General features: G+C 38.7%; 1 protein-coding gene across 3 annotated transcripts in view; it reads right to left on the bottom strand.

Moving 5' to 3' along the window:
• Window positions 1-15,179, bottom strand: part of DOCK8 (dedicator of cytokinesis 8) — a 229,953-nt gene that overhangs the window by 175,052 nt on the left and 39,722 nt on the right. For all 3 annotated transcript variants that reach the window (XM_041740118.1, XM_041740127.1, XM_041740135.1), the window contains exon 2: window positions 1,522-1,624. In XM_041740118.1, coding sequence (XP_041596052.1) covers window positions 1,522-1,624 — 103 coding nt within the window. The remainder of the gene's footprint in view (window positions 1-1,521; window positions 1,625-15,179) is intronic.

Genomic DNA, 15,179 nt, shown 5'->3' with positions numbered 1-15,179 from the left:
ACCAACAAGCAAGACATCAAACCCCACATCCTTAACTTTTTTGAAATATGAACATATATCTGCTTGCTTTTTAACTGAATTTTGCATCGTTTGGAATACAATTTGAGTCAGGAATTTTTTTTTAAGTTTTTTTTTCCCCCTTGGTTTTCAATGAAATATAGATCAGCACCAAATTAAACAAAAAAAAACATAGCTAATATCTCTTAGTCTAAAGGTTATCTAGTGTATCTGAAAGCACAGATATTAGGCATTTAATGTGCTTTTATATATAATCTGCAATTTTGAGACAGTAAAAGTACAAACAAAAAGGGCAATCTAGCAAGCCACCGAAGTCATAAATGGGTTTTATTTTGTTTTGTTTAAGAAATGTCATTACCTTGTGCAGTAAAAGGTGCTACACAGTTTTTACTACTACTATTTTATCAATGACCGAACACACAAAATTATCCTACTGAAACAACCACACATCACTCCAGTAAACATACCTTGAAAAGATACACAGTTACGCGGCGTGTAAATTGTTACAGGAGGCAAGATGGCGGCAACAGGAAGCCAAGTGGAAGGTTACCAAACTTCGAAGAGCAGAAGTGGTTTTTAAGTAATAAGTGAGAAATGAAAAAAAAAAAAATAACCTAACTCCCCAAGATAACCACTAGAACAAGCAAGAAAGCGCCGCTGTGCTTTGTGTGAGGAAGTGAGTACAGCAAGGGCTGCAGGCTCACACAAAGGAAGTGAATACTCACTTCTGGTTTTACAAATCATCTCATTTAAGTCAGGTTTATTCCACCTGACATATGCCTGGCATTCAGTCCTCAAATACTATAACACATAATGTGCACCCAATGGTCGGTGTTAATATAAAAATATAAACCATGTTCCACTTCAAAGGGGAGTGTGTTTCAAAAATGAAGGTCTGCCCTGTGATTCCAATTATATGAAGTTCCAGGTAAGGCAAAATTGTGACAGAAGTGGAGCAGTGATTGCCTTGGATTTCAGGCTGGATGAAGAGACTGTTCCATACCTTGACTGAGCAGAAGTTAAATGACTAGAAATTGGCCAAATTCACCAAACTGTACACATAAAATGAGTGAATTTATTGTATCTGAATTATACTTCCAAGAAAACAATTTTTTAAAAATGAAGGTTTCTAACTTGGCTTTTCAGATTGGGGATATATTTTTCCCAGTAAAAGCCTATTACAAACGATAGTAAGGTTCCAGGCCACTCTCCCTCCCCCAAAATATGAATCCTAATTTGGGTAAAATCAAGTAGCCTGTTTGCCCATTAAAGCCTGAGACTTTAGAACCACAGCCCTGGAGGGGGCCACACTGCATTCTAAGATCACATTGAAGGAGGAAGAGAAGAAATAGTCTGGTGTCACAGGCAGGCATGGCATTAGGAAGTGGTGGTTGGAGGTGTAAGGTGGCAGTGGAAAAGCTAAGGAAAATTGGGAAGCAAAAGCGTATGCTGTGCATTTCTGCCCATGACCATTCTCTAAGCAGACCTGTAACTCATACTTACTAGTTGAAGAGAGGGGAAGCCAGAGGTACTTATGCTCTGTCGATGGTACTGGCCAAGGTTTGGTGGGAGAGTGAACTGTTTCCTTATTTCCGCTGAAGAATACCTTGGGTAAAACACAAACATCTAAATGAAGTGGTTATTTTTAACAAATAATTGCAATTATAGATACAATCTTTGGTATCATGTTATAAAACTCATGCCCTGGCTGGGTAATTGGCAGAACTAATATGTCCTCAGTGGCCTATGAATGAACATTGTAGCTTTTGTCTGATAGTATATACTCTTGAAAAGCTCATAAAGGCCCAGACACCTACAACCAACCATGCCTGCTGCCCAATACTGGAAGGGTAAATGTATGACGCAGAGGAAGAGTTTGAGGCCCTAGGAAAGAGTCAGGGCACCTGGATCCTTCTTCCCAAGCCATTCAGAGACATTGTCTCTGATGAGGAGATCTGTTCTTTGATCCAGATATCCTCCATGCTGCCATTTTGATCCAGCCATTCTCATTTTAAGCAGTTGAACTCTTCTGGCCAGCTGCCCGCTATGATAAAACACTCTAGAGAACTACTCTATGAACACTTCCACCTCCTTGCAGGCACCTTAGATGCTACTTAGAATTCCAAGGGCTGTACTTTTTCCAAACTGCTCCTGATAGAGTGAGCCTTCGAGTCATCCATATCACAGCACCATTGTCCCCTCAGCCAACATCGTTGCTAGCTGGAAACCAGTTAACGTGAAAGTTGTTCTCCATTGTCTACTCACACCTACTGTCATGAGCTGTTGACCAGGGAAACCCTGGCTTACAAGCAGATTGACTTTGAGGCACTCATGTGTTAGTCATTTGTTTGAAGCTCAGAATACATTTTCTCAAGTCACATTTCTCTTTTGATCTCATTTGTTGGTGGGAAGATTCTTAGGCTAATTCACAAAAGTGTATTTAAAGCACAGTGAGACCGCTATATAGTATAACTAGACACTAACAGACATTTATTGAAGATCAAATGAGATAATATATTTGAAACATGCTGTGTATCCAACAAAGGGCTATATAAATTTTTAATTATAATTTTAAAGTATAATATTTGAGTATTATAAATAAAGCTTATTATATTTTCCCCATTGTAATGTGTACTAAGGCATAATTATTAATTACCCTCATGATAAGGTTTCTGACACGGTCTGCTTGGCTCCCAAATGTGGCAATGTGGCACTTCTAGAGAAGCAGAAAGCCTGCTCAGGTCCTCCCAATCTGAGAGCACCCTAATGTTCTTCCAAGAGTCATACACTCATGCTGTACATTGTCTAGGCATAATTACAAAGTAAAGGGAGCGGGCACATAACCCAACACAGGACAATGATCTCTCCTTCCCAGGATTCTGAATGATGAATGGATAAAAGGAAGGAAGAAAATGGCTGGAGCACATTTATGCCAGGGATACCGCCCCTACATGACAATCCAGTGGAGTGTGAAACGTCCCAGGAATGGAAAGCAGGCCATACTACCTGTATTCCTGAATTTCCTGAGATATTGTCCTTGTTTAATTTTTTTAAGTCTAAGAACAGACCAGGATAAGAAGTATTCTATTATCCACTGGGGAAATGCAAATCAAAACTGCATGAGCTGCCACTGCACAATGACTAGGATGGCTATAGCAGAAAAGATGGGCAATAACAGGTATTGGTGAGGACAGAGAAACTGGAGCATCACGCATTATTAGCCAGAATGTAAAATTGTGCAAGTGCTTTGAAAAATAGTCTGGTAATTCCTCAAAAAGTTAAACATGGTGTTCCCATATATATCCCAGCAATTCCACTCCTAGGTGTATATCTGAGAGAGATGAAAACATACCTTCATATAAAAATTTATACATGAATGTTTATAGCAGCATTATTCATAATAGAAAGTTGGAAACAACCCAAATGTCCATCAACTGCTGCATGGATAAGCAAAATGTGGCCCATCATGCAATGGAATATTATTGAGCAATAAAAAAGAAGTAATGCTATAAATGACAACATGGATGCACCTCAAAAACATCATGTGAATTGAAATGAGCTAAACCCAAAGACCACATACTTTATTAGTCCTTATATGAAATTTCCAGAACAAGAAAATTTATAGAGACAGAATGTAGATGAGTAGTTGCCTAGCACTGGGCCTTGGAGGCAAATGAGGAGTGACTGCTAATGGGAGCAGGATTTTTTTGGGGGTGGGGGTGATGAAAATGTTTTAAAATTGATTGTGATGATGGAAGCACAATTCTATGAATATATTAAGAATTAGCCATCTGCACATGTTAAAAATGGGTTAACTGTGTGGTATGTGAATTATTTCTAAATAAAGCTGATATAGATACAGATATAAATACAGATGTGTATAAGTATCCTAAAGACACAAGAGTAAAAGCAAAAATTACCTAATTTAATGGAACAGCCAGGAATGGAGAAAAACTTTCAGAATTTGCTTTCAAGTACTCAATAGGCTGATTTTCATTACAAGTTGAACAATCATCAATTTTTAAAAACCAACAGATTAGACCACTGTCCATATCCAAAGGCCCATCTTGCATGAACACACTGTATCTTGTGTTTGGTACCAAAGGAACCCAACACAGCATGGTGATCACTTATCTGCTTACTTAGGGAGATGACCATAGACATGGAGGGAAAAGACAACCAAGCAAAGATCCTTCGCTATGACCTGGATGCCTTCTGACAGATATGACTCACTGCTCCTGAGACTTCTGCCCTCAGGTCTTCTCCACATGATTTAGTCTCCTGGTCATTCTGAAGCTCTTCCTGCCATAGACCAGAGGCATCTACCTGAAATGGGAATACCTAAAAAGGTTCAAGAAAGGAGTGGTATAGTAAGAGAATCAAAGAAAGGAAGCAGGGACAGATGCTTGCTTTCATTTTGAAGCAAAATCTGTTGTCCTGTGCCAAAACCCCAATATTTTTTTCAGCATGCAATCAGAATGTTCCCGCTCTTCAATCTTTCCTTAAATGGGGTCAGGAGGCGTTTCTGTTGCAATTCTCCACACCAGTTTCCTAATTCGGAGCCATACAACTGATCCTCTTCCCTGACAGTCGAGCCTGATCCTATTTCCTATGCCTACAGGATCACTTCTATGGAATGCAATTAAACCCATCCCTTCAAAACCGTCAAATATGGAGATGAATTCTTTGTCCCTAAAACGAAAATAGCGAACCGTCCCATAAGGAAAAGAACTTTTATCGTTTAAAGAAAGTCAAAATTAAGTCTCTCTGGAGATGTCCTACACACATACTAAACCAGCAAAAATAAGCTAGAATGACAAAATCACATGTTGGTCAAACCGTGAGAAAATCGGCATGCCCCACACCCCGGTGGGACCCCACAGGGTGGTATATTGGTTCAGTGCCTCTGGAAAGCAACACTGTAATACAACAAGAACTATAAAACTATCATTACTTTGTAATGTAATCATTTAGCTTTGGAGAATATGCCCTATGGGATTCTTACAAACATATAATTTGAGCAGAAATGAGTATAAGAACTCTGTGTATGGTGGTGAATAATTGAAATTAACCATAGCACTTAATGTGAGGGAGAGCCCCCAGTAAATAACAGCAAATAGGTGAAAGAGGATTTTCCCACTTAAATATATGAATTAGGTTCACCCATGGAAAGGTACATACCAAAAAGTTACAAGTGAAAAGTAATGTAAGGAGCTGAATAGAAATGACTAACAGTATATGTGTAAATACACCACAAGGATCAGAAATCCTCTCAGTAGTTATATAAAGTAGCTTAATAACTACCTCATTCAGCTCTTTCTGATGTAAAGTTGCCTAAGTTCATCATTCAAAAAAAAAAAGTGTATACATATAAAGTAGCACGCAGGCACAGGTGCACTTCTTTTTTTTTTTTAATTTTATTTATTTATGATAGTCACAGAGAGAGAGAGAGGCAGAGACATAGGCAGAGGGAGAAGCAGGCTCCGTGCACCGGGAGCCCGACGTGGGATTCGATCCCGGATGTCCAGGATCGCGCCCTGGGCCAAAGGCAGGCGCTAAACCGCTGCGCCACCCAGGGATCCCCACAGGTGCACTTCTTGAGAATAATTTAAATTCTGTGAATTTCAGCTATTAAGTTAGTGATAGGGAACTTCATTCTCAAGAGCACCTAGCACCCCAGAGTCAAAATCAACCTTCTTCATCTTGAAGGGGAAAGCCTGTCTACGCAGATGGGAGAATTCAGCCCAGGGAAGGGGTCATACAGACTTGGTGTCCACACAGGTAGTGATTGCATATGGCTCTTATTTCCTCTGTATTTGAGTCTCAGACCAAGTTCAACATGTCTAAGATAACTTTCATGATGTTAGATTTATATTATGATGATATTTCCTTGATGAGCTAAGCCACTCTTCTAGTAACTCAACATATTTTAAAATATTTTCTTTTTTTTAAGATTTTACTTATTTATTCATGAGAGACAGAGAGAGAGAGAGAGAGAGAGGCAGAGACATAGGTAGAGGGAGAAGCAGGTTCCCTGTGGGGAGCCTGATGTGGGACTGGATCCCAGGACCCCGGGATCACGACGTGAACCAAAAAGGCAGACATTCAATCACTGAGCCACTCAAGTGCCCCTAAAATATTATTTTCTTTATTTCTACAAATCAAACTGGGAGGGAGCCCTGGGATTTGTTTAAAGCATTGGTACTTGGAATGCCTGGGTGGCTCAGCAGTTGGGTGGTTGCCTTGGACTCAGGTCATGATCCCAGGACTGGGATCGAGTCCTGCATCGGGCTCCTGGTTGAAGTCTGCTTCTCTGTCTGCCTCTCTCTCTCTCTCTCTCTGTCTCTCATGAATGAATGAATAGATCTTAAAAAATAAAGTGTTGCTACTCCTACTCAGGAGTCAGAACAGAAGGGGATAGGTAGCAAAGCTCTTTTTTTATTCAGATGGACAGATAACTGTGATACACACAGCTGGGACTAAGTACCAGTGGAACTAATGATGCAGCCTATGCTGCTAATAAATGTGGCCTATGGATCATATACATCAAATTATCAGCTGCTTAATAAAATCTAGACTCCTAGACCCTACCCCCATCCTGAAACAGCATCTCTTATGACATGGCCTGGAAAACTGCATGTTTAGCCAGCAACTCCAGGGGATTTTTATGTCAGTAAAGATTTGCTAATAGTGCAAGACTATGAGAGAGTATTAGTTCATTCATTCATTTATAAAACATCAAGGGCACAGAAGTGCCAGACTCTCTGGCAAGTGCTAGAGATTAAAGTCCAAGGCAATATTGTTGCCCTTTCTGGAGGCAAAGCCCAGTGGGTGAGGGAGAGGAAGACAGATGGATAATGGAATAAATGATTTTAATACAACATGATAAATATTATAATAAAAAATGTGATCATGCCTTGTGAGCAAAGAGGAGGGAGTTGGTAATTGAGCTTAGGAATGCTTAGGAGGCTTCTGAAACAAAAGGACTGTTGAACCAGGGTGCCTGGGTGGCTCAGTTAGTTAAACATTCAACTTCTGATTTCGGCCCAGGTCATGATCTCAGGGTCATGAGATTGAGCCCCGTATTGGGCTCTGCACTGGGCATGGAGCCTGCTTAAAATTCTCTCTCTCTCTCTCTCTCTCTCTCTCCCCCCCCCCCCCCCGCCCCTCCCCTCCTGTAAAAGAGGACTTTCTAACCACACTTTGGGAAAAAAAAAAAAAAAGAAGAAGAAGAAGGAACAGACCTTATGGAAAACAGCATTTTGTTTGTTTGATTTCACCATTTCATGACATCTAAACATTAGGTTCCCGTGCTCCTACTTCAAGTATTTTAACTATCAGGCTGCCCCATTTCTTTACAATAAATGTAGCCATTTGCCAGCTGTTTGAGTTCAAGTATATTAGTTAACCAGGCTGAGTCTTAGTTTCATTACATATGAAATGAAAGGGCTGGACTATCTGATTCCTTGGATACCTTTCCAGCTGGAACTGGCAAAGATGCTCAAGAATCTCCAAGTGGAACTGTTAGCACCATGATCTACACCAGCAGCTGTGCCAGGAAACTACATAGCCCCGGAAGGCTTCTTTCTGGCTTTCATCCCTAAAAGAAAATTCTTTCACTATATGCTGGATGGCCAGCAGCCAAAAATGGTTGGAAGAATTTTAAAACTGATTCAAGAAAAAACCATGTTAATAAGTATTTAAAAGGGCTTAGGGCTTTCCTGAATGTGACACGTTTTAAACAATCGTGAAATCGTTCACTATTGGTGAGATAAAGAAAAGCAAACATGTAATGTACTCTTAGTAACTAACAACTGACTTAGTAACTAACAGACCACTCAACAAATATGAGTGTAAAGTACGTAGCTAGTAATAAATACTAATTATAGACATTCATGGATGGCACATACACGTATATGGCCATAGGCACATGGTGTAATTAAACCTTGCAAAATAACAATTGTTCAGGACCAGAAATGATTTGCACCAAGTAGGCAATGAGTGTTATTCCCCAAACTTCCTGAAGTATAAGGTTAGGGCAGTGCAGTATAACAGCAATAATAAAGATTTTTACATTTAATTTAGAAAAACCATCTCTGAATGATGTAAATAAGCCAGGGTTGGATCACAGTGCATGGCAAGGATAAAGTCTGGAAACACAGCTGCCTCAAGAGTGAGTAGTTCCTGGAGTTGGCCACATTAAAACAATCTAAGGTGGAGCGCCTGGGTAGATCAATTGACTTGGCCTCTGACTCCTGGTTTCATCTCAGGTCATGATCTCGGGGTCATGGGATCAAGCCCTACGTCGGGTTCCATGCTCCACTGGCCTTGGAGTCTGCTAGTCCTTCTCCCTCTTCTCCTCTCTGCTTTCTCTCTCTCTCTCTCTCTCTCTCTCTCTCTCAGATAAATAAATAAAATCTTAAAAAAAAAAGATATAAGGCTTTTCCTGAGATGTCTCCTCAGATACTTTTAGTAAAGTGCACCTTTATATTTTTATTTTTTGTTTGTTTTTTGGGGTTTTTTTTTAGTAATCTCTATACCCAGTGTGGGGCTGGAAGTCATGAATGACCACAAGATCAAGAGATGCATGCTCTGGTGACATGAACATGATAGAAGCACCTGGGTGGCTCAGTGGCTGAGTGTCTGCCTTCAGCTCAGGTCATGATCCCAGGTCCTGGGATTGAGTCCTGCATCAGGCTCTCTGTAGGGAGTCTGCTTCTCCCTCTGCCTATGTCTGTGCCTCTCATGAATAAATAAATTATCTTTTTAAAAGAGCACTTTTAAATTTGAAAGACTGCAAAAATCAATAGTCAAAGCAAATGTTATATATACATTATGTGTATAATGCAATATATACAATATTATTATCATATGTGTATATAACTCCATGCCAACATATACATCCACATTTTGAGCCATGCAGTTTGGAATAAATTCCTCAGAAGTTCGTCACCTGGGGCTTCATAATAGATATTTCAGGTTTCAGAATTTCTCATATTTTCCATCTCTTCTCGTAAAAGGACATGCCCTAAACATACAATTTTTATAAAGATGATTCAACAGGTGGAAACATGACTACAAAGAGAAGTTTGCCACTTACTAACAAGCTGTGGAACTTATGTTTCTTCCTCCCAGGGGAGTCCCAAATTCCTTTCACTTGGAAAATTGCTCTGAATAGGAAAAATATTTATTCAATGAGTGAAGTGTTTGAGGGTCCCCACAAGGAGCCTAGAGGAGAACTAGCCAATGCCTGTAGGGTCTCACTAAGGTGTCACAGTCCCCCAGCCTGTAAATATCATCAGATAAACATCATATAAGTGAGTTTCTCTCCTGACATAATCATCTCCTACTGATGAGGCAGCATAATCACCTAAAAGAACACCTAGAAATACTGAGTAATTTTTTTAAGATTTTTTTTTAAGATTTTATTTATTTATTCATGAGAGACACAGAGAGAGAGGGCAGAGACACAGGCAGAAGGAGAAGCAAGCTCCATGCAGAGAGCCCGATGTGGGACTCGATCCGGGGTCTCCAGGATTATTCCCTGGGCCGAAGGCAGGAGCTAAACTGCTGACCCACTCAGGCTGCCCAAGATTTTTATCTGAAAAAGAGAGAGTAGGAGCAGGGGGAGGAACAGAGGGAGAGGAAGACTCCCCACAGACCAGGGATGTAGGGTTCCAATCCAGGATCCTGAGATCATGACCTGGGCCAAAGGTAGATGCTCAGCCACTGAGATTGAGGTTTTGGAATCCTGGGATCGAGTTCTGCATCAGGCTCTCTGCATGGAGCCTGCTTCTCCCTCTGCCTGTGTCTCTGCCTCTCTCTTTCTCTCTCTCTGTATCTCTCATAAATAAATAAATAAATAAATAAATAAATAAATAAATAAATAAATAAATCTTTAAAAAAAAGAATTGTTGAAAGAAGCACCAAAGACACAGATTTATAAGGCACCACGAAATCACTACAGAGAAAATTGAACCTAACCACATCATAATAAAATTGCTGAGAATCAAGGAGAAATTCTAAATGCTCTTGAAACAATCGGGGGAAAAGACAAATTGCCTTCAACATGTAATAGTAGGACTGATCATTCATTGACTTCTGAACGGAAAAAGTGAAATCCCAAAATCAACGCAGTGATATCTTTAAAGTGCTGGAAGAAAACAACTATCAGTCTAGAATATTCTACCTGGTGAAAATATCCTTCTTAATAAAGGATAAATAAAGACCTCACAGATAAACAAAAACTGAGAGAATTTATTACCAGCAGAGCTAGACTAAAAGAAAGAGTAAAGAGAACTCTTCAGACTAAAGGAAAGCAAGCCCAGATGGAAGCACAGAAGTACTGAAAGCAATGAAGTACATCAAAAGGATAAATATGTGAGTAAATCTAAGTGACAATGATAGTACAAAATAATGATAATAATGTGGATTTAAAATATACATAGCATTGGGGCACCCAGCTGGCTCAGTTGGTGGAGCATGCAATTCTTGACCTCAGGGTTATAAGTTCAAGACCCATGTTGGGTGTAGATATCACTTTAAAAAGAAATTTTAAATCTTTAAAAACTTAAAAACTAAAATAAACATAGCATTAAAATCTATGTCAATGACAACACAAAAAATAGGAAGGATAAATGGAGTTCATATATTCTAAAGGTCCTGCATTGTCTGTGAAATGGTAAAAGTACTAATTAATATAAGAGTTCTATTAATTATGTATTGTTGTAATCTCTCTGGAAATAAGAGACAAGTTGAAAAATAGGGGGGGAGGGAACCACAGTAGAAATATGTATTGAAACTCAAATAAAAACATGAATGTAAGACCTGAAGCCATAAAACTTTTAGAAGAAAATATAGTCAGTAAGCTCCTTGAAATAGGTCTTAGCAATGTTTTTTCTAATCTAACATCAAAAGCAAGGCAACAAAATAAAAAACCAAATACATGGGACTACATTAAAATAAAAATTTTCAGGCAGCCTGGGTGGCTCAGTGGTTTACTGCCGCCTATAGCTCAGGGCGTGATCCTGGAGATCCAGGATCGAGTCCCACGTCAGGCTTCCTGCATGGAGCCTGCTTCTCTCCCTCTTCTCCTCTCTGCTTTCTCTCTCCTCTCTCTCAGATAAATAAATAAAATCTTAAAAAAAAAAGCATATAAGGCTTTTCCTGAGATGTCTCCTCAGATACTTTTAGTAAAGTGCACCTTTATATTTTTATTTTTTGTTTGTTTTTTTGGGTTTTTTTTTTTTAGTAATCTCTATACCCAGTGTGGGGCTGGAAGTCATGAATGACACCAAGATCAAGCGATTGCATGCTCTGGTGACATGAACATGATAGAAGCACCTGGGTGGCTCAGTGGCTGAGTGTCTGCCTTCAGCTCAGGTCATGATCCCAGGTCCTGGGATTGAGTCCTGCATCAGGCTCTCTGTAGGGAGTCTGCTTCTCCCTCTGCCTATGTCTGTGCCTCTCATGAATAAATAAATTATCTTTTTAAAAGAGCACTTTTAAATTTGAAAGACTGCAAAAATCAATAGTCAAAGCAAATGTTATATATACATTATGTGTATAATGCAATATATACAATATTATTATCATATGTGTATATAACTCCATGCCAACATATACATCCACATTTTGAGCCATGCAGTTTGGAATAAATTCCTCAGAAGTTCGTCACCTGGGGCTTCATAATAGATATTTCAGGTTTCAGAATTTCTCATATTTTCCATCTCTTCTCGTAAAAGGACATGCCCTAAACATACAATTTTTATAAAGATGATTCAACAGGTGGAAACATGACTACAAAGAGAAGTTTGCCACTTACTAACAAGCTGTGGAACTTATGTTTCTTCCTCCCAGGGGAGTCCCAAATTCCTTTCACTTGGAAAATTGCTCTGAATAGGAAAAATATTTATTCAATGAGTGAAGTGTTTGAGGGTCCCCACAAGGAGCCTAGAGGAGAACTAGCCAATGCCTGTAGGGTCTCACTAAGGTGTCACAGTCCCCCAGCCTGTAAATATCATCAGATAAACATCATATAAGTGAGTTTCTCTCCTGACATAATCATCTCCTACTGATGAGGCAGCATAATCACCTAAAAGAACACCTAGAAATACTGAGTAATTTTTTTAAGATTTTTTTATAAGATTTTATTTATTTATTCATGAGAGACACAGAGAGAGAGGGCAGAGACACAGGCAGAAGGAGAAGCAAGCTCCATGCAGAGAGCCCGATGTGGGACTCGATCCGGGGTCTCCAGGATTATTCCCTGGGTCGAAGGCAGGAGCTAAACTGCTGACCCACTCAGGCTGCCCAAGATTTTATTATTATTATTATTATTATTATTATTATTATTATTATTTATCTGAAAAAGAGAGAGTAGGAGCAGGGGGAGGAACAGAGGGAGAGGAAGACTCCCCACAGACCAGGGATGTAGGGTTCCAATCCAGGATCCTGAGATCATGACCTGGGCCAAAGGTAGATGCTCAGCCACTGAGATTGAGGTTTTGGAATCCTGGGATCGAGTTCTGCATCAGGCTCTCTGCATGGAGCCTGCTTCTCCCTCTGCCTGTGTCTCTGCCTCTCTCTTTCTCTCTCTCTGTATCTCTCATAAATAAATAAATAAATAAATAAATAAATAAATAAATAAATAAATAAATAAATCTTTAAAAAAAAAGAATTGTTGAAAGAAGCACCAAAGACACAGATTTATAAGGCACCACGAAATCACTACAGAGAAAATTGAACCTAACCACATCATAATAAAATTGCTGAGAATCAAGGAGAAATTCTAAATGCTCTTGAAACAATCGGGGGAAAAGACAAATTGCCTTCAACATGTAATAGTAGGACTGATCATTCATTGACTTCTGAACGGAAAAAGTGAAATCCCAAAATCAACGCAGTGATATCTTTAAAGTGCTGGAAGAAAACAACTATCAGTCTAGAATATTCTACCTGGTGAAAATATCCTTCTTAATAAAGGATAAATAAAGACCTCACAGATAAACAAAAACTGAGAGAATTTATTACCAGCAGAGCTAGACTAAAAGAAAGAGTAAAGAGAACTCTTCAGACTAAAGGAAAGCAAGCCCAGATGGAAGCACAGAAGTACTGAAAGCAATGAAGTACATCAAAAGGATAAATATGTGAGTAAATCTAAGTGACAATGATAGTACAAAATAATGATAATAATGTGGATTTAAAATATACATAGCATTGGGGCACCCAGCTGGCTCAGTTGGTGGAGCATGCAATTCTTGACCTCAGGGTTATAAGTTCAAGACCCATGTTGGGTGTAGATATCACTTTAAAAAGAAATTTTAAATCTTTAAAAACTTAAAAACTAAAATAAACATAGCATTAAAATCTATGTCAATGACAACACAAAAAATAGGAAGGATAAATGGAGTTCATATATTCTAAAGGTCCTGCATTGTCTGTGAAATGGTAAAAGTACTAATTAATATAAGAGTTCTATTAATTATGTATTGTTGTAATCTCTCTGGAAATAAGAGACAAGTTGAAAAATAGGGGGGGAGGGAACCACAGTAGAAATATGTATTGAAACTCAAATAAAAACATGAATGTAAGACCTGAAGCCATAAAACTTTTAGAAGAAAATATAGTCAGTAAGCTCCTTGAAATAGGTCTTAGCAATGTTTTTTCTAATCTAACATCAAAAGCAAGGCAACAAAATAAAAAACCAAATACATGGGACTACATTAAAATAAAAATTTTCAGGCAGCCTGGGTGGCTCAGTGGTTTACTGCCGCCTATAGCTCAGGGCGTGATCCTGGAGATCCAGGATCGAGTCCCACGTCAGGCTTCCTGCATGGAGCCTGCTTCTCCCTCTGCCTGTGTCTCTGCCTCTTTCTCTACTCTCTGTGTATTCTCATGAATAAATAAATAAAATCTTTTAAAAAATAAAAATAAAATAAAATCTCTTAAATAAATAAATAAATAAATAAATAAATAAATAAATAAATAAATAAAATAGAAATTTTCGGTACAGCAAAGGAAACCATCAAGAAAATGAAAAGGCAATCTATTGAGTAGAAGAAAATATTTGCAAATCAATACCTGACAAGGCACTAATATTGAAAATATATTTAAAAATTCATACAACTCAACAGCAAAAAGCCAATCTGATTTAAAAATGGGCAGAAGACCTGAAATGACAGTTTTCCAAAGAAGATATACATCTTTCCAAAGGAGATGTCCTCTCCAAAGAGGGTACATGAAAAGAATGCTCAACATCATTAATCATCAGGGAAATATAAATCAAAACCACAAGGAGCTATCACCTCACACCTGTCAGAATGGCTAGCATCAAAAAGCAAGAAATAATAAGGGTCAGTGAGGATGTGGGAAGAGGGAATCCTCATGCACTGTTGGTGGGAATGTAAATTGGTACAGCCACTATGGAAAATAGGATGGAAGTTCCTCAAAAAACATTAAAAATAAAACTACCATATGATCTAGCAAGTCCACATCTGGGTATTTATCCAAATAAAACAAAAACACTAACTCAAAAAGATATAGGGATCCTCGTGTTCACAGCAGCATTATTTACAATAGCCAAGACATGGAAATAGCCTGTGTCCATAAATGCATGAATGGATAAATAAATTGTATATACATATACTATGGAGTATTTTTGGGGGTTTAAAAAAATAAAATTCTGAGGCACCTGGGTAGCTCAGTCAGTTGGGCATCTGACTCTTGATTTTGGCTCAGGTTGTGATCTTGGGGCCATGGGATTGAGCCCCATCTTGGGCTCCATGCTAAGCAGAGAGTCTGATTAGGATTCTCTCTCTTCCTTTCCCTCTGTCCCTACCACCCCCCTCAAATAAATAAATAAAATCTTAAAAAGAAAAAATAAAGGATGAAATCTTTTTCATTTGCAACAACATGTATGGACCTGGAGGGCATTATGCTAAGTGAAATAAGTCTGACAGAGAAAGACAAATATTGGTATCTCTTATTATAGAATCTACAACAAAACTAGAAACAAGCTCACAGATACAGGCAACAGATTAGTGATTGCCAAGAGGCATGGGAGAAATGAGTGAAGGGGTTCAAAAGGAAAAAAAAAAATATCAGGCAATCTGCCTAAGTATAAACCTTTCTGTTGAAAAGGGGCTTCTACTTTAGAATTT

Source organism: Vulpes lagopus, chromosome 2, assembly GCF_018345385.1.
Source record: "Vulpes lagopus strain Blue_001 chromosome 2, ASM1834538v1, whole genome shotgun sequence".
Taxonomy (NCBI): domain Eukaryota; kingdom Metazoa; phylum Chordata; class Mammalia; order Carnivora; family Canidae; genus Vulpes; species Vulpes lagopus.
Note: the sequence above shows the minus strand (reverse complement) of the source record. Positions and strands in the feature narration are given on the sequence as shown.